The 19,190-nt window shown below is 43.5% G+C and overlaps 1 protein-coding gene across 2 annotated transcripts in view; it reads left to right on the top strand.

Annotated features, from left to right (window-relative positions):
- The first annotated feature begins 2,293 nt into the window (after window positions 1–2,293).
- Window positions 2,294–19,190, top strand: part of CA8 (carbonic anhydrase 8) — a 115,977-nt gene continuing 99,080 nt past the window's right edge. Inside the window, exons 1-3 of one of the 2 annotated variants that reach the window (XM_067712253.1) lie at window positions 2,294–2,711; window positions 3,993–4,184; window positions 15,609–15,733. In XM_067712253.1, coding sequence (XP_067568354.1) covers window positions 2,612–2,711; window positions 3,993–4,184; window positions 15,609–15,733 — 417 coding nt within the window. In that variant the 5' untranslated portion in view covers window positions 2,294–2,611. The remainder of the gene's footprint in view (window positions 2,712–3,992; window positions 4,185–15,608; window positions 15,734–19,190) is intronic. The other variant, XM_067712252.1, reaches the window with a different exon arrangement.

The raw sequence follows: 19,190 nt of genomic DNA on the forward strand, positions 1-19,190 counted from the left end.
ATGAATATTTTTAGACTCTCTGATATTGGATTTAGGTGTGCTTGTTCTATCTTGTAAATCAAAGTAATGGCCTATATCTTTGATCTGTGTGTTCAGGTTTTATGGCGACAGATATCTTATAATAACTAGAAATAGAAACTCCACCTTTAGTGATAATATAGTACAGCGATCTGAGAAGAGAAGGTCTTAAGGTGCTGTTAATTAGCAGAATTCTGAAGCACACAGTCTCAAAGCAATTAAGCCTGTTAATTGAATATCTGGACGCATGGTGGAATAGCTCATATGTTGCTTGCTGGGCAGGTATCCTAGGCTTGCAGAGAGGAGTTACATTACACACATGATGTTGAAAAATTCACAAAGAACAAATATGTGTAAACATACGTTTGTCTAGTAGCTAACTGTATTTATGAATACATCGTGGGCTATATGCAAAATTGTCTATGAGTTGCAAAATTCAGCATTAACAATTCAATCTCTCAGCCTATCTGTTGTAGATACGGCGCACCATTTACTCATGGAAAACTGAGCTTTTCCCACAAGATTTTGCTGTCCTCTGGTTTGGTAAACATCTCTATAATTCATGTGATCCTTTAAATGAAATTGGTGGTCACACAGTGGTTGCAATCTAGCATCCATGCAGGTTTGGGGGCAAAGGGGAATGGACACTGCTGACGAGCTCAAGGTCACAAAGTGATCTATCTTGTTCTCACGATCCTGCCTGGGTTCCATGAGTTGCAGCATTTGATGAACGTGTGAACCTACTTCTAAAAAGAAAGTCAATTGAAATTTTCAAGACTGTGAAAAAGTTTTCAAAAATGGAAAAAGAAATAAAATGTTCCTTTTAGAAGAACTTCAGTGGAAAGTGGTTAATATTTTGGGCAGTGCTTATTATTATTATTTTAGTGCTTATCATTTTTAAAGGCTATATCTTTAGGGTAGACCTCTGCTTCTGTCAATCCCAGGCTTACTGGGGTGCAGAGGAGGGAGGGTCTCCACTAAAGAACACCAAAAGGCAGTGAGTGAAGAATGAGTTTAGTCTCTCTCAAACTGTGTATCAGTCCTCTGAATGGTGGACTTTCTGGTCTCTGTGTTAAGGGAAAAGAGAAATTACAAGAACGCTTGAAATCCTCAAAGCTAAAGTTGACCAATAGCTTTTATCTATTTTGTTAAACATTCCAGAAAGTGGCAGAATTGGTTGAGTCCGCCCCTCCCCCCCACCCCCTTTAGTTCCAATCCATTTTCCGGAGAAATTTCTAATAGCCTATAAAGTCGCTTTTTACAAAAGTAGAGGGCTGAGTAGGCAGTGAGGGCTGGGAACACAGAAACTAAACATCTCCAAAGTGAGCATCTCCATCCTTACACGAGTTAAGCATTCATAAGGATGGTATCATTTAGAAACCCGCTATTCAACCTGCTTACATTTTGGTGCACATTAATAAAAATCTTACCTAAGGTCCAAATCTGAGCTTACTATGCACACAGACCTTCTAGAAATGCGGGGTTAACCTGCTCTGAGTTAAAAGCTCTTGGAACAGGGGGTTGAAGTCATTCACCCTGGATTGAGAAGCATATTCAAGAGGTGACTCTTTGGATCAGCAAAGTTCCTGTTTGTTATGTTATGTGTGCATTTCATTATTTACACGATTTCACCAGGTGATTGGGAGCTGTGTACACAGTCAGCTGCGCCCGAAGTTTTAAGCCAGGCTTAAAACTAAAACTAAACAGCCTTCCGGTACTGTCTTTCACTCCTCTTGCCTTTTTTTTTTTAATGGAAAAATTTCCCTAAAATTTCTTCTCTAGATTAAAATAATTTTTTTTTCCTTGAGTGTTTTTAGGAACTATACGTTTCCTGGAAAATTTTCCATAATCGTTTCCGCTGGTCTCTAAGGATGAATTAAAAAGTAAATATTCAACGACTAAGATTCGGAGCGGGAAACTTCTTTTTGTTTTGGTACAGGGTTTTCCAGCCCTCTCTTTACTCTTATCCGGGGCGATTCGTGTCTCTTCTCCCCGACCCCTTTCTTTCTTTGTGGTATTTCCTGGAATAAGATGACAGTAAATTAGGGTAGGAAGACCCTGGCCTAGCCCCTGCGCACCGGGGTTGGGCGCGGGAGGCCGAGCGTGCGTGCGTGCGTGCGTGTGTGTGTCTAGGGGTGGGTTCTCCTGCTTCCGTGCGTTCGGCCCGTAGCCCCGGGGCCTCTTCGTGCGGTCCATCCCGGGCCCCCGCCCTGAGCGCAGGGGGCGGTCCCTCCCGTGCCAGCCACGCCCCGGCCGGGTTTATAACTCGCCTGATCGCGCTCCCGGAGCCGCGGCTTCGCTCTCGCTCCGACCGGACTCGGGCACGCCCCCAGGGCTGGCCGCCCCACGACTCCCGCCTCGCGCCGCTCGCGCTCGCTCGCGCGCTCACACCCACGTTGCCCTTCACCGCACGCGCTCACACTCATTCTCGCGCGCTTGCCTCACGCACACAGGCGCGCTCCCACTCGCGGGAGCGCTCCCACTTGCACGCGCGCTCCCACCGCCCCGTGCGCCGCCTCGCGCTTCGGAGCGCTAGCCTCGCTGAGGCGCAGGCACCGCAGGCGAGAGCGCCGAGGGGACCCACGGCCTCCACATGGCTGACCTGAGCTTCATCGAAGATACCGTGGCCTTCCCGGAGAAGGAGGAGGATGAGGAGGAAGAGGAGGAGGGTGTGGAGTGGGGCTACGAGGAAGGTAACCGGCCGCGCGTCGGGAGGCTGGCGCCGCTGGTGTCCCGCTGCTCTGGCGCGCTCGCCGCGCCCCGCGTCCGCTCTTTCCCACGTGCGTCCCCGACACTTGCGCACGCCCCCGGCCCGTTTCGGGGCACCAGGCGCTCCGGGGAGAGCGGGGGTGCCAGCCGCCGGCGTTCGCGTCGGGGGCCCGGCCTTGCTGCCGGGCAGCGGTTGGCATCTGCCGCGGTCCGGAGGGCGAGCCTGAAGGCTGCGGCGGTGACATTTCCGTCTTGCGAGTAGCGAGAAGAGCCGCGCCGTGCTGTACTCAACACCTTGAGAATACAGCGTTAGTGAAACTATTAGTTTCTTTTAAAAAATGTTTTATTGGCGTATAGCTGATTTAGAGCGTTGTGTTAGTTTCAGATGTACAGCCAGGTGATTCAGTTATGCATCTACATATAGTCATTCTTTTTCAGATTCTTTTCTCATATAGCGTTAGTGAAACTATTAGTTTCTTGCTTGCCTGCGGGGAGAAAGTATTTGAGCCACTGATCTTTTCTCTGAGGATGCTGACACCGCTCAAGTCTTCCTAAGTTTTGAGCTGAATCAGTGGACCTGGCAAGACGGAGGCTGCCCTTATAATAAAACGTTTAGTTTCCTAAATGTATCCCTGAAGATGTAGGACTCCTAACAGAGCTGACTACTGGTGCTGATGTTGGCTACATATATTGAAACAAACGGAGAGTTTACAACTTGAATTATAAAAATACGAAAAGAGTATTATGTATATATTACGTATATACAGGTCTGCGTATATACGCATATGCGCACTTCAGAATACTGTGTTCGCATTTCTGGTAAGGAGTGTTTATTCACTAGCAACAGATTTATGGTTTTTGGCTCTCGCCAAGAATGCTGAGTGTTACAGGAATTTCCCAAGTACTGCACATAATTAAACTAATGAACAGAGGAAATTTTTGTGGTATCATTTTTTTTCTAAGCACTTAAAGATGATCTAAATTTTCTAGAGCCATAAATTAGTACCTCTGTGTAGGCAAATAGAATATCTTATTAGTCTAGGACTTTGAATGTGTTATTTGATAACATTAGATCATTCAAAATATGAATGCAAGAATTCACACACATTATTATTACCATATTTTATCTGTAAAGGGACAGTAGTCATAACCTTCTTAATAATGGCAAGGATCATAAGCAGTGTTTGAACTAGTTTTCCCCATGTTACATTTTGCTGTAACTTATTTTTTCAGTCTGTTCTAAGTTTGCTTCCTTTTGTCCTCAGGTGTTGAGTGGGGCTTGGTGTTTCCGGATGCTAATGGGGAGTACCAGTCTCCCATTAACTTGAACTCAAGAGAAGCTCGATATGACCCCTCACTGCTGGATGTCCGCCTCTCCCCGAATTACGTGGTCTGCCGGGACTGTGAGGTCGCCAACGATGGGCACGCCATTCAGGTTATCCTGAAGTCAAAATCAGGTATTTTAGATGTTTCTGCGTGCTTCTTAAACTAGAAGTTTATAGAGCTTGTGTAACCTTAAAGGTAGAACTAACCTAGCTCTGTTGTCAGGATACCTTTATAGACTATAAAATGCATTTTTTAGGGGAATAATTTTCTGAAACATTTTTGGAAGGATGAAAGGTGTCAGTTGGTTGTTCCATGTTGTGTGATGACAACCTTAGTTGGTCAAAGTCCAGCCCTGTGGTACACAAGTGTACCAATCTGTATTTTGTCCTAAAGTGTTGATTAGCTTAACAGTATGTTCTAGACTGGTCGGTCTTAACAGTTTGCCTGCTGTATTTGTAGTAACCATTTTCCTTGGGGCTGTTCAAGCAAAAAAGGTAACTAACTTCATCTCCTTTGACACTTACTTGGAGATTTTAGTTAGAGTGTTTAACGGATATGAATTAATAGGGTTGGATTTTTATTTTTAAGAAAAATTCACAAGCTAACTTCCACTTAATTCATTACCGTTTGTTTTATTGAAATGTATAATTAACTGAAAAAAAGATTCTTGGGAGTACGTTGTCATAACATTTAAAGAGATTTCCCTTCATTTAAACTAAATTACTATTTTATGTTGATCTGCATATTTCTGTATATTTGTCATGACAGTGCTTGCAGTCTATTTGGTGTACTGAGCAAATAAACTTTCCATTTTAAACAAACAAAAAAATAAATCATGTAGATAATTATTCTCTGTTTTACTAACTTGTAAAACTAAAGATTAGGATTTATTGACATAATCTGACATTCAAGATAGACTTTCCAAATTAATTTTCTCTGCTAAATTAATATGACAAGAAGAATTTTAATTAATAGCAATCAAAAACAGCCTGTAAACTCAGCAAAAGATTTAAATGGCATACAAAGCTCTTTTACTCATTTATTTTTTAACTCTCTTCTTCCCCTCTGAACCTATTTGAGATGGATCTGAAATGTTTTTTAGAAAAGCTGTTGGGTAATTATCAAGGAAATTGGCTTTTGGCTCAAATGTAGGAGAGAGGAGAGTGGAATATTTTAAAATTAGCATTAATATCTTGCTTTTCATAGTGAATAATAACTCTGTTTCCCTCTTGGAAAGAACGTAAAATAAGGAGTACGTTGAAATACTAGGAAGCATTTGATAAACAGAGATCAACTTTACTCAAATTAATTCTGAATCGATAAATTTGATATTTCAAGCCATAAAATCTTTGGGTTTATTATGAGGCAGGGCAGGTATTGATTACCAACTATGGATATTTTATTCATTGTGAATGTTCCTGAGCTTTAACTTAGAGTCTTCCCAGCTGCTCTGAGTCTAGTCAAGGTATGGGCGTCACCCAAAACAGAATCTAGGCGTTGTGTGGATGTAGTCAAAGAAGACAGCTTCAGATGTAAATTTGAACTTAAATCAGATTTTTTTGGGGGGGTTATCTATGATGGGACGTTATGTATTATTTATAAAATATATAGTAAAATTATTGTACGCGGACTGTCCTGACATGAAAAACATTTTAAGGTAATGTTGGTATTACGTTTTAAGGTTTATTGGTATGTTGACATGCTTTTTCACTTCTGGAAAGAAACGTTTATATATCTATACGACTAACTTGCATTTCACATCAAGCATCATGGTGATTGAATGTTGGTTTGTATACAAATGGATACGAAGGTTCTTGAGGATTCATGTTGATGAAAACACAGTCGTTTAGAGCCTCTGTAAATACGACATGGTGTCATAAAGTATCATGGGAGCGCAGAGGAACGACTGAGTCCAAACGCTGGCAGTTAAGACTGTGTCCATTCCTGCTCGAAGATCAAATTTACTCCATCACACTGAGTTGACCATTTTCTTCTGGTGACTTCTCAAGCCTTCTCAACCTTTTCCTTGGCCCCCTATCGCCTCCCAGAACAGAGCCGATCAAGCAGCGTTTTGACTCTCGGCCCACTGGGTCCACCCTGACCGCCGAGGAAGAGCTGTCTGTATTTTTGTCTGGGTCTGATTTGACGTGCACACTCCAGACCCCTTACTTCTGGCTCCTTGGAGATCTTGCTCCTTCAAATGCCTGTCTCCTTTCTGCCAGTATAATCACTTCTTCATTGTTTCTTCCCTTTCACTGTTTCTCCAAGCTTTAAAAAAAAGTAACCAAAAAAATCCCGTGTCTGGACCAGCTTATTTATTTGCTTCCTAGCATATATAAGTTTTTCAAAGGAATGGTCTGCAAGCCCTGAACACCCTGTATTTCATTTATTTAGTTCAAGCTTTATCTTTATCAAGATAGAATGTAAACATAATTTAAATAGTTGGCTAGTACTATATTTGTCTCTGCTTCTGGTTATAACCCACCCCTTCCCACTTAAAATTGTTTGCCTTGATTACGACCACTTTCATCTCTTAGCTGTTTTTCCTGCTGTCACTTCCACATTTCTTTTCTTTTCTTTTTTTTTTTTTTGCGGTACGCGGGCCTCTCACTGTTGTGGCCTCTCCCGTTGCGGAGCACCGGCTCCGGACGCGCAGGCTCAGAGGCCACGGCTCACGGGCCCAGCTGCTCCGCGGCATGTGGGATCCTCCTGGACCAGGGCACGAACCCGTGTCCCCTGCATCGGCAGGCGGACTCTCAACCACTGGGCCACCAGGGAAGCCCCACTTCCACATTTCTTAATAGCATATTTATACTGTTGTGCGTTGATATTTAAGATATCTGTGAACTCCCTATGATGGACGACGAGTCTAGCTCTCTTATTACCCTCCCCCATCATGGGTTTGCCCCCCCCATCGTCCCTGTGTACTTAAATTACAGTTGTTATTTAAATTAGCTCAGTGTTTTTATTATTATGACTGTGTAACTGTCATTTCCAGCTGAGACTATATTCTGTTTCCTTTATTGAATAATGTGGGGTTCCCCCCTGCCCCTGCCCAGAGTTGGTATATTTTTGTTTCTTTGGTTTTTTGTTTATCCGTCATGATTTCATTTCCAAACTCTCTGATGTCTAGCAGGTACATCTTCTCCCAGGACATTCAAAAAGTCCTTCCAGTCCTCTCATCCATCCTTCCCCTCTTCAGCCCATCTGGACTGCCATCGCCCACAGCTCCCTGGACCTCAGGCCTAGTAAGTCCCTTGGCTTGTCTCTGTGTCCAATTCCATGTTTCCTGGATGATAAGACATCCTCTTTTTGAGGTTGTTCCCTCATTTCAGGGATTTGTTGGTTTACTCCCTCCTACAGTTCATCTCCCAATAACTTGCTGAGAAGAAGGGCTTGTGAGAGTAATTGTTTGCATACCTTGTGTGTCTCTCTGCTGGGCCCTTGGTGGGCCCTTTCAGTCAGGATAATTGTCTTTTATTTCTTAGAAATTTTCCTATATTATTTCATTGATAAGTTTGTTTTTTTTTAAGTCTTTTTCTTCTACTTTCTGGTAGATTTCCTCAACTTCTATCTTTCTATTAAACTTCTAATCTCTGCTCTTATATTTTTAATTTCTAAAAAATTGTGTTCTATGAATTAAAGAAAATATGACTACCAGTATTTATTTCATGATTATAGGATCTTTCTTCATTCTCTTCTGTATTCCTTTCTTTTCTGTTTCCCGTATGTCTCTGTTTTATTCTGGGATCCTTCTTCTGTTTGTTTTGGTGTCTCTGTTCTATGTTGGAGATTCTCCTCAGATGTCCAGCGATCTTTGGCTCTCTGTTCATATTTAGGAATGGGTCTAAAAACTGAATCAGAGGCTCTGCACAGGGGCAGGGATTGAGGTCTGGTGGATGCCACAGTAACACGATTACATAGGACCAGGCTGTGTTGTTGGAGCAGCCTTTGTAGGTTTATGGATTTCTCTGAGGGGAGGGGTGTGATGGCTCACACCTGGCTGGCAGCATCTGGTTGTTGACCGCAGGCAAAACAGTGTAACCAGAGGGTACATCTGTTACAGTTAGTGAACCTGCATTGACAGCTGAACCCTCAGCGCCCAAGTCCATAGTTTACACTAGGGTTCGCTCTTGGTGTTTTACATTCCATGAGCTTGAACAAATGTTTCATGACACGTATCCACCATTGTAGCATCGTATAGAATGGTTTCAGTGCCCTAAAAATCCTCTGCGCTTCTGTTCTTCCTTTCCTCTCCCCAGCCCTTGGCGATCACTAATCTTTATACTGTCTCCATAGCTTTGCATTTTTCACAGTGTCATATAGTTGGAATAATACGTTTTATAGCCTTCCGCTTGGCTTCTTTCACTTGGTAATAATGCATTGAAGTTTCCTTGGATGCTGCTTTTTTTTAAATAAAAATATCTGTAGAATAAGCACAATTAAAAAAATTGTTCTGCTTTGTTTATATTAAAAAAGGATAAAGAATTACCAAAAAGAATTACAACAATTGTAGCATAATTTAAATGCTTCCATTTACTAAATTAAAGCTTTTAAAATAATCCTAATGGTATAGTTCCCATATATAGTAACCCTACCTGGGGTTTTAAATTTGAGGCATGTCACGAACAGGAGCCTTTCAGCCCCAATCCCCTGCTGAAAGTTCCCAAACGAACGTCACTGATAATCTCATTCTACGATCGAATGGCCACTTTATTTATTTTTATTATTTTTACTTTTTTGCGGTACGCGGGCCTCTCACTGTTGGGGCCTCTCCCGTTGCAGAGCACAGGCTCCGGACGCGCAGGCTCAGCGGCCATGGCTCACGGGCCCAGCCGCTCCGCGGCATATCGGATCTTCCCAGACCGGGGCATGAACCTGTGTCCCCTGCATCGGCAGGCGGACTGTCAACCACTGCGCCACCAGGAAAGCCCTCGAGTGGCCACTTTAAAATTCTCAAAATACTTTAATTCTGCTGCATTTGCAATGGAATTTTTGGAAACTCTTTCTCCTGTTGGTCTCTATGACGTCATAGATGTTTCTTCGTAATTTTGACTGCCTTTCCTTTGCCAGTTCTTCATGCCCCATTAACCTTAAATGATAGGATTTCTCAGAGTTTCTTTCTCCACCCTCTTCTCTTGTGATACAGTCACCTTTCAGCAGCTCACTCACACAGACTGTATGCTACTTTCTTCAGTGTTCTGATTTCCACTACGGCAGCCCATCAGTTTAGGAAAGGGGCTGAATCATATTCAATGTGTGGGATGGGCCCCTGGAGGCCCCCAATCCAGCCCCCATATCTCAGACCTTCTGGCAAGTGGCTGGGTGGCTTCATCATTCCTCACTGAGGAGATCCATTTTGCTTTTGAGTAATTCCCCAGATCGAAAAGTTTCTGGGATTGCCCTCCTTGTTTCTATTTTGGGATGCTGGACTGACATGGAACACATAAAATTGTACTTCCACACGACATTCTGTAAAAGATTGACTGTCATCATCATACCGTGGAGTTGCCATTTTTCCTTCCGGACATAATTAGTTCCTTCCACTGGTCCTCATATGATAGCCCTCCATTCATTAATACATATACTTATTGATCGCTTACTACCAGAATTAGAGATTCACTTGTCTCTTCTCAGAGAAGTTCCTATAAATGAGGGCAACCAGGAGAGCAAAACTTGAATTCACTTATGATTATATGTGTTATTAGCTGACTTTGGGGGACTTGAATTACCTGGACAGTTGCCTTCACCCCCTTCACTTTGCTTATACAGACCCAGCTTAACTGGTCTCCTCTCCCTACTGTTATGTTAGTGCTACACTTATGAGCTGATGATATTTATTCTTTAATATGAAATAAAGCTGTAGGTTAAAAGCTAAGGACTGTTGAAAAAATATTGATTGTTTTAAGACTTCAAATGTTAAAAAAAACTAATTAATACTAGTTTTGGAATGCTTTCTGAATACATTTGGGATTCCTTAAAAGTTAAACTGAGGCTATAAAATCTTTAAACCTATTGAGAATGAACTTTGGGGGCCTCTGATCCTTCGGGAGACACATCAGGGACCACTGGCGTTGGTGTCCCTGCACGTTGGAGTTGTGGCTTCAGCAGCCTCTGTCTCCTGGCCTCACCGTCTTTGGCCGGCTGTGACAGCAGCCTTTTCAACAGCTGCGCTTGCTCTTGGCTGGTACACTGTCCATGCAGACCTGGGAGTAATATATATATATATATATATTTTTTTTTTTTTTTAAATAAATTTATTTATTTATTTATGGCTGCGATGGGTCTTCGTTGCGGTGTGCGGGCTTCTCACTGCGGTGGCTTCTCTTGTTGCGGAGCACGGGCTCTAGAGTGCAGGGTCAGTGGTTGTGGCATGCGGGCTCAGTAGTTGTGGCTCACGGGCTTAGTTGCTACGCGGCATGTGGGATCTTCCCGGACCAGGGCTCGAACCCGTGTCCCCTGCATGGGCATGCGGATTCTTTTTTTTCTTCTTCTTTAAAATGAAGCTTTTATACATAGCTACACACATATGAACAAGTAGCTCTGAAGGCCAGAGAACTCCAAATTCTGGAAACTTGGAGGCTCTACAGATGATACTGGTTTCAACAAGTTACAGAATCTTAGGTAATAGCATCTACAGGCTTAGCCTTACAACTGTGTGGGAGAAACTCACTCAAGAGTAAAAGCTTCACATTCTGAAAATAAATAGTGGCGAAACACAGCATTCCTGGATTGAGAGAGGGACGTGATTGGAAGGAAACCTCTAGAATTCTTCTAATCCCAGGTTCCTCAAATTGGTACAGATGATAGCAATCTGATAGCGCCACCAGAGCAGTCCCCTTGGGAGTAATGTTTTAATCCTTTTTTTTGGCCACGCCGCACAGCATGCAGGATCTTAGTTCCCCATCCAGGGATCGAACCCATGCCCCTTGCAGTGGAAGTGTGGAGTCTTAACCACTGGACCGCCATGGAAGTCCCAGACCTGGGACCTGGGAGTAATATTTTAAAATGCAAAAATATTAGCCTCCTGCTTAAAAGCTAACGATGATTCCCTCCACGATAAACTCCAGCCCCTCCACGTGAGCTGCCATCCCGTCCTGATGTTCACACCTTGAGGCCTGCCTTTGGCCACTGGGTACCTCTGACTTTATTGTCTTGGAGTACCCTCAGGCCGTTTCCCATCTCTGAGCCTCTCTGAGCCTCTTCTCTCTGCTCCGAATGTACTTTCTCACTTCTGCTGTTAGCTTACCCTTTAAGACTCTGCTTAGCTGTCATCTCTTCCAGAAAGTCTTCCCTGACTTTCTGACCACCCCCCACCGGCCTTGGTTTTGGCTTGGACCCTGCTGGGCGCCCTCTGAGTGCCTTGTGCATTTTCCCCTACTGCCCCGATGCAATCACCTTTAGTGCCTTAAGCACAGAGAATGCCTTGTCAGTGCTGAGACTATATCCTTCCTTTTATACACTGAGTGGTCAGCACGGGGGTGGGCATGGGGACCATCTCAAAACGTGTGTGTTGAACTCAAATGAAATGAGGGGCAAACAGCTTTTGAACTATCTGACTTATTTCCTTAGCATAATACCCTCCAAGTCTATCCATGTTGCTGCAAATGGCAAAGTTTTCATTCTTTTTTATGGCTGAGTAGTATTCCATTGTATATATGTACCACATCTCCTTTATCCATTCATCTGTTGATGGACACTTAGGTTGTTTCCCATGTCTTGGCAATTGTAAATAATGCTGCTATGAACGTTGGGGGTGTATGTATCTTTCTGAGTTAGTGTTTTTGGCTTTTTTGGGGGATATATATCCAGGAGTAGAACTGCTGGGTCATGCGGTAGTTCAAATTTTAGTTTTCTGAGATATCCCCAAACTGTTTTCCATAGTTCGGAGGTATCTCAGAAAACTATGGAATGTAATTGGCTCCACCAATTTACATTCCCACCAACAGTGTACAAGGGTTCTCTTTTCTCCATATCCTTGTCAGCATCTGTAATTTGTGTTCTTTTTGATGATAGCCATTCTGACAGGTGTGAGGTATTATCTCATTGTGGTTTTTTAAATATAAATTTATTTATTTATTTTTGGCTGGGTTGGGTCTCCGTTGTGGTGCACAGTCTTCTCATTGCGATGGCTTCTCTTGTTGCGGAGCACGGGCTCTAGGCTCGTGGGCTTCAGTAGTTGTGGCACATGGGCTCTAGAGCGCAGGCTCAGTAGTTGTGGTGCACGGGCTTGGTTGCTCCGCGGCATGTGGGATCTTCCCGGACCAGGGCTCAAACCCGTGACCCCTGCATTGGCAGGCAGATTCTTAACCACTGCGCCACCAGGGAAGCCCAACATCAATGTATGTCAAACACTGAATATGGTGCCTGTTACAGTGTAGATGATCAAAAAATATTTGTTGAAATATTTTTCAGTGGAACCCCTGTGGGCCTGGAACTTCTCCCCAGTAAGACATACATCTGTGCAGTTTGAATTTCCAGGGCATTTAAAATATCAGTTCTATTCCCAAGGTTTAATCTAAAGAAATATTGGCCATTGGTCAGGTGAGGGGTATACGTGTGAAGCACAGATCTCTTTTTGGCCCCTGAAATCACGGACAGAATCAGCTTCATCCATTGCTATAAGAAATTACTGGTGGACTGCTCTGTATCAGTTTCAGAAACTCTGTGTGTATGTGTGTGTGTGTACCTGATGAAAATGTTTTGGGAAAATATATTTCCGATCTCACGTATGCTTCATTCCACAGTACTCCCGTTTCTTTTCCCTTGGCCGTGTGGAGCTAAGCTGGTCCAAGACAAAAGCCTCAAGTCGGGTCGTAGACCCACAAGGTGAAGGGTGTTTCCATTTCAAGTGGTGCAGGCTGGGGTGCAGCAAACGTGAGACTGATCTCGGGGAGATAGTGGTGAGCAGTGGCTTGAAGCGAGATCTTAGTTCCCTGCCCAGGAACGGAACCTAGGTAGCCTGAGTGAAAACCAGGAATCCTAGCTGCTAGTCTACCAGGGGCTAGAGGCTAGAGGCAAAGTTGCCCTGGCTCTTGCCCTGTTTGAAAAATGAATTTCTCAAGAAGGCAAAAACTGCAAAAGCAGATACAGAGTTTATTTTCAGAGACACAGCGCAACATGTGGGAGAGCACACAGAGAAACTATTTATTTAAGACAGGAGCAAGGCAGAAATACACACCCGGAGAGAAAGGGTGTGGGTGTCCTCCCTAATGAGGAGAAGCACCGTAAAGAGGGGGTTGAATCATTTAGACAGGGCAGTTCTTCCGGCTCTTTGTCTACCTTGGGCCGATTATCTGTTTTCTTTTCCCACACCTGACCTGTCCTAGGGTCCTTCCCTGGTACGTGTGTGCATCTTTTTGCCAAGATCGATTCCAGCGTGGAATGGGGTAACGCCCCCTCCCTTTTTGACTCCCGAGGAGCCTTTCTGTGCATTGGCAGTTGGGGAGTTCTCCTTGACCTCAGGAGGGGTCATCTTATCTCTTTACTCCAGCAGAGCTCAGCTCCCTCCATTAACTTGGTCCTTGGAGTGTCTGGGAAAACAAAGCTCCAGTTTATTCCACTTGGCAAACTCCAGCTGTCCAGTCCGCGGGCCCATCTACCTGCTACCCAGGACTCCCAAGAAGCCTTTCCCATTTATTCTTTTTGGTTGGGAGGTGGGGTACACAGCGGGTGGACTCCAGGCCTCTTTGCCAGTTTTTCTTAAGACCCAGTTCGGACAACCGTGGTAAGGGAATGAGTTTGGAGGGTATTCAGAAGCTGTGGCACGCTGGTTGAAATCAAAACACTTTAGACCTTCTTTAGTCCACAGCATGATGGTTATTGAAGAAGATGCAGTGAGCCTGCATTGTGGTTCTAGATTCAGTGATCCCTTTTTAGCCATGTATTTACATGGCTAAAGACCACTGTTTTCTGGGTCATGCTCACGGGCACCGAAAGCACGGTCTCCCCGTCTCACTGCGGGCTGTGGGTCACAAGCTCAAGTCCCAGGTTCCTGGAGCTGGCTCGCTGGATGACCAGGGCTGTTCACCCTCAACCCGTTTCAGCCACATCGATGGGATGATAACACCGACCCCTCAGAGTTGCATCAAAACTTAAAAAAAAAGACCAAGCGTGAGGAACGCATTACAATTTTGCGACATGGTGTCACCCTAAAGGCCATCATTGCACTTCCCTTTCCTCCAGATGTGAGGGTTAAACCCTTGAAAAATTAAAGTCCCTTTTTGCTGCTGCTGGTTTTCTTCTTTGTTGGAGCCGGAGGGAGGCTTAGCACCAAATCTGTAGGGCGCTTTCAGCGAGGTCTGCGAGATGTTCATCTGTGCCATGGCCTCATTGCTCCGTCTCTTCTCTGCCTCTGTCTTTGTTTGCCCTTTGCTCTTCCTTCTGATTTATGCCATCTGGCTGCAGGATAGGAACTTTGATGGAAGCAGCTTTAAATTCTTTGGGGGAAAAGTTACTAGATGAAGAACCAACCAAACAAATATGGCTGCACCAACTCCCCTTCTTCTCCTTTGAGTTTAGAGGAAGGATGGAGAACAAAGCTGATGTGCAGTGGGGCCACCGTCGCTTCCTGCACAACGACAGTCCACGTGTGAACACTAACCTCTTTCAAAGAGACCACATCTGGGGGAGAGGGTGAATTTTGTCAGCTCCTTGGCTGAAAATAACCAATAATTCTTAGCTGATACCATTTAGAATGAACAGTTTTGTTAACAGGAAGAATGCAAACAACCTTTATTTGTGTCAAAATTGGCCCTTTGTAATAAACTTTATGTCAGGTTTTTCCATATGATATCAGGGAGTGTTAACTAATCAAAGTATTTTGTTGCTTCAAGACAAGATGTATTTTTTTTATCATCCTTTAGAGTGCTCTTATTTGGGACAAAGTTCTGGGTTATCTCCGGAAATGAGACATAGAGACAGGGCCCCATAGAACTAAATTTAATATTTTAAGTATTGTTAATATTTTATTACAATTTTGTTTACATTTATGTGACACTGGATGATAGATTGCTTTTTTAAAAATGTGATTTCATTGTTGAAAAATCAGATTGGCTTAATAATAATTCACTGCATGGATAATTTTGTTGGCTGACATCTGTTGTCTCAGTTGAAAGCCTGCTTGTGTAAATGGATTATCTGTAAACAAGGTTCAATTTATTGATAGGTCTATAGCGAATTATTGGTCAGCCTGAGACTCAGACCATATTCTTGTCCCCTGATCAATGATAAGTTTAAGTGTCGGGGAGTATAAATAGCTACTGTGTTTATTTTCTGTCAACTCCTATGCCTAAAATACACAAGAAGTTAACATATACATATCATTCCCAAGTATTTCAGAACTTTTACTGAAAGTAAAAGTTATTTTTGAACTTTTACTGTATTGACAGTATAAATTCATCTCACAGTTGTGATTCACTCTTCATTTTGGTTATGTGAATTTATTCTGTAGAGCTCATGAGACCTTTTCGGCAAAAAAGTGTCCCTAGTGTTTATAGTGATGTGCTGATGAATGTGTTTGAGATGTAATTAAATATGTTATTTTCTTTTTTCAGTTCTATCTGGAGGTCCATTGCCTCAAGGGCATGAATTTGAGCTGTATGAAGTCAGATTTCATTGGGGAAGAGAAAACCAGCGTGGTTCTGAGCACACAGTTAATTTCAAAGCTTTTCCCATGGAGGTAAGAAGAACAAATCAGCTTGTAAAACTTTTGTTGTTCATGTAAAGTATTCAGCGATTTACTGAAAATGGTTTAGTTTAAAAGTAGATGTGTAACTCTTGAATGTAATCAATGTATATTAAAATAAAAAAGTGCTCCATGAAATATAAGCTTGGGACAGCAAATGAGGCTTCCCATCAGCCTTAGTGGGCTTGGAGAATGCGCATGGGCTGTTGGTTATAACGGCAATCTATGCTATTAAGTTTCATCTTAGTATTATTACTGTTGTAAAAATTCTGCTGCCTCTGCAAATTCAGGAGGTCACTTTTGTGGATGCTATGAATAGATGATAAGCTGAAAACAAATAACTTCTGGAGAAACCTCAACAGTAATTAAAAGTCTGGTTTAACTCTGGTTAAAATTGGTAAGTTGGTTTTATTTGCCTCAAGCAGTTAGAGAGCGAGAGAGAGAGCGAGAGAGAGAGAGAGAGAGAGAGAGAGAGAGAGAGAGAGAGAGAGAGAGAGAGAGAGAGAGAGAGTTTTAGAGTCTTTCTTTTGTCTGAAGAGTTTTCTCCCCTACTTATCTTCTTAGCCAACTCCACCTCTTTCTTCAGTATCTAGTTAGAGTATCCTTTCTTCCGTGGGACTTCTTCTGAGTTCCTTCCCTAAGCAGAACTAATTCCTTCTTCTTCTGTGCTCCCAGTGTCCTTGATGGATTGCTGCTGTGACATTGATCTCATGCATTGTAACCTTTAGTGTTTAAAGAGTCCTTCTCACTGAGTGTGGGCTCCTATTATGGACTGAAGTGTTTGTGATCCCCACCCCCCCAATCAAATTCATATGTTGAAACTCTACCCCCTGATGTGATGGTATTAGGAGGTGGAGCCTTTGGGAGGTGATTAGGATTAGAAGAAGTCATGAAGGTGGGGCCCTTGTGAGTGGAATTAGTGCCCTGATAAGAGTCCAGAGAGAGTTTGCTTCTCCCTGCTTTTTGCCGGGTGAGGACACAGGAAGACTGCCATCTCCAAGCCCAGAAGTGTGCCCTCACCAGACACCAGTTCTGTCGGCACCTTGATCTTGGACTTGCAAGCCTCCAGAAGTGGGAGAAATAAATTCTGTTGTTTTAAGCCTCCGGTCTATGATAATTTGTTATTGCAGCCCAAGCTAATACAGCTCCTGAAGAAAAAGTCTCCCTTTCACTCTCCGTGTTACTCCCAACATTTAGTGCAGTGCCAGGTACATCAGAGACAACCCACATTGGTGAAATTGACAGGATGTCTCTGTTGTTCATATTTGTTTCTATAAGGACCGCAGTTCTCTCCTGGGAAATAGCCCATCAGTGTCAAGTAATAGTACATTTCAGGGGCTGCCGAAACACCAGTCTTCCTTGTCTGTCTTTCCCAACTGCACATACTTAAGTATGGAATTGCTCCTGACCAGATACCACGTCCATGCCTGCCTCATTGCCTGGAAGTCACTACTGGTTAACTTATATAAATGATATATGTGCCTTAAAGAATGAAGTTAGAGAAAGTTCTCAATGTTACTTTAATAATCATTAAAAAATTTCTTTTGAAAGCCCCAAATATCCCTTTCATTAAAAAAACTCAGGTCTTAAAAGTGAAATATTAGGACTTCCCTGGTGACACAGTGGTTAAGAATCCACCTGTCAATGCAGGGGACACAGGTTCAAGCCCTGGTCCGGGAAGATCCCACATGCCGCGGAGCAACTAAGCCCCTGTGCTACAGCTACTGAGCATGTGCTCTAGAGCCTGTGGGCCACAACTCCTGAGCCTGGGTGCCACAACTGCTGAAGCCCATGCACCTAGAGCCCATGCCCTGCAACAAAGAGAAGCCACTGCAATGAAAAGCCCACGCACCCAACGAAGAGTAGCCCCTGCTCGACACAGCTAGAGAAAGCCCACGCATAGCAACAAGGAGCCAAAGCAGCCAAAAAAAAAAAAAAAAAAAAAAGTGAAATATTAACTGTTTCGAGGATGGAGGGAAAAACGGTTGCAGTGTGTTGAATAATATATGTGGTATGTGATGCCGAGGACAGTAAGAGGAGACAGCTTCTTTAAGACCTTGATGGGCGATGTTGGGTCTTCAAATGTTAACCTTTCCAGGGGCTTTTTTCTCAGTTCCCACAGACATCCTATCACTTCTAGTGCCTTGAAACAATTCAGCCCTGTCTGTGTGTCACCTCTGGCTGTTGCCCTGTCCTCACCCAAAGTGAAAGGGAAGAGTTCACACCAGAACATATCAAAGAGGAGGGAGGACACAAGACAATCCCAAATAGTTAAACCTGCAGGGTAGCGGAGGGCTGAGGAGGGGCAGGAAAACACTGGGCTGTCAGGGCCTCGGCCCTGCCCTCTTCTTTGGGTTTGAAAAGCTTTTTCATCTCAGTCAGCCTTCAGAGATACAGTCTCATAATCAAAAATTTTGGGAGAGATGGGTCGGCGCCAGCTTCCGGAGGGGATTCAGTGACTTTGCCTGTGACACACAGAATTTATAGCCTCGGGAAGCTCCATGAGATTAGGCTAGTTGGTGATGTGTGCTCTTCGCCCCACAGTCGAGTAGAATTTTGGACCCAGCGTGCAGACTGGTCCTGCTACTTGGTGAAGTTTTAACTGCCCTGGTCCATTAAGCGCAGGTAATGGTTTGTGTTGAGTGGAGATTAAATTCTGGGGGTGAGGCTTTGTTTCTGCAGAAGTATTTATACTTATGATGATGGAATTTCTGACTAATTTTTCCAAAATAGGTGATGAATAATACTTGAATTCTTTGTTGTCCCAGATTATCTCTGATCCAGTCCTAGAGAAAATACTTCTGTCGGTCATCTGACGTTCGTTTACTGCTGGATCCTGTGGAGTGCATCCGTCTTTTGGGTGCACAGAGTTTGAGGGGCATAGCTGTGAGTCAGGTGCTTTCTGTTTTGTTTTAATGGAGGCTGTGAAGAGTGAGCTGGGTTTTCAGGTGGAGAGGGCTGAGCTGGTGAAGGAGAGGAGAGAGGGACTCCACGTAGAATAGTCTGGGAGGGAATGAGATGCCTAATGTGGAGATAAGTAGGTAACTTCCCAGCATCCCCCTGTTCTGTACTGCCGTCAGGGCTGCTTGGAACCCAAGGACATAGCCGACAGGACAGTGGGGAGTGAGGGCGCTGTTCACCCGGTATGTGATTTAAAAAAATAACTTTTTAGGACAGTTTCCATATCTTATTTACATTTTAAGACTAACTTTAATCTCCAAAAGACACATCAATACGTATTTCCTTTTTGCTGATCTCACTTAAACTTAAATGGATGGTTTATTCAGCAACCATCTGTAAACAAATAATTACCTTGTCTGTTACATATAACGTGGGAATGGCTTTTAACAGAAGCTCATCAAGCTCCCCTCTTGACTTTTTAAAATTATAAATACAGGTTTAAACGCAATCCTGAATATATTTTTGATGCTACGAGTCGTCAGCACCCACA

This window comes from Pseudorca crassidens, chromosome 17, assembly GCF_039906515.1.
Source record: "Pseudorca crassidens isolate mPseCra1 chromosome 17, mPseCra1.hap1, whole genome shotgun sequence".
Classification (NCBI taxonomy): domain Eukaryota; kingdom Metazoa; phylum Chordata; class Mammalia; order Artiodactyla; family Delphinidae; genus Pseudorca; species Pseudorca crassidens.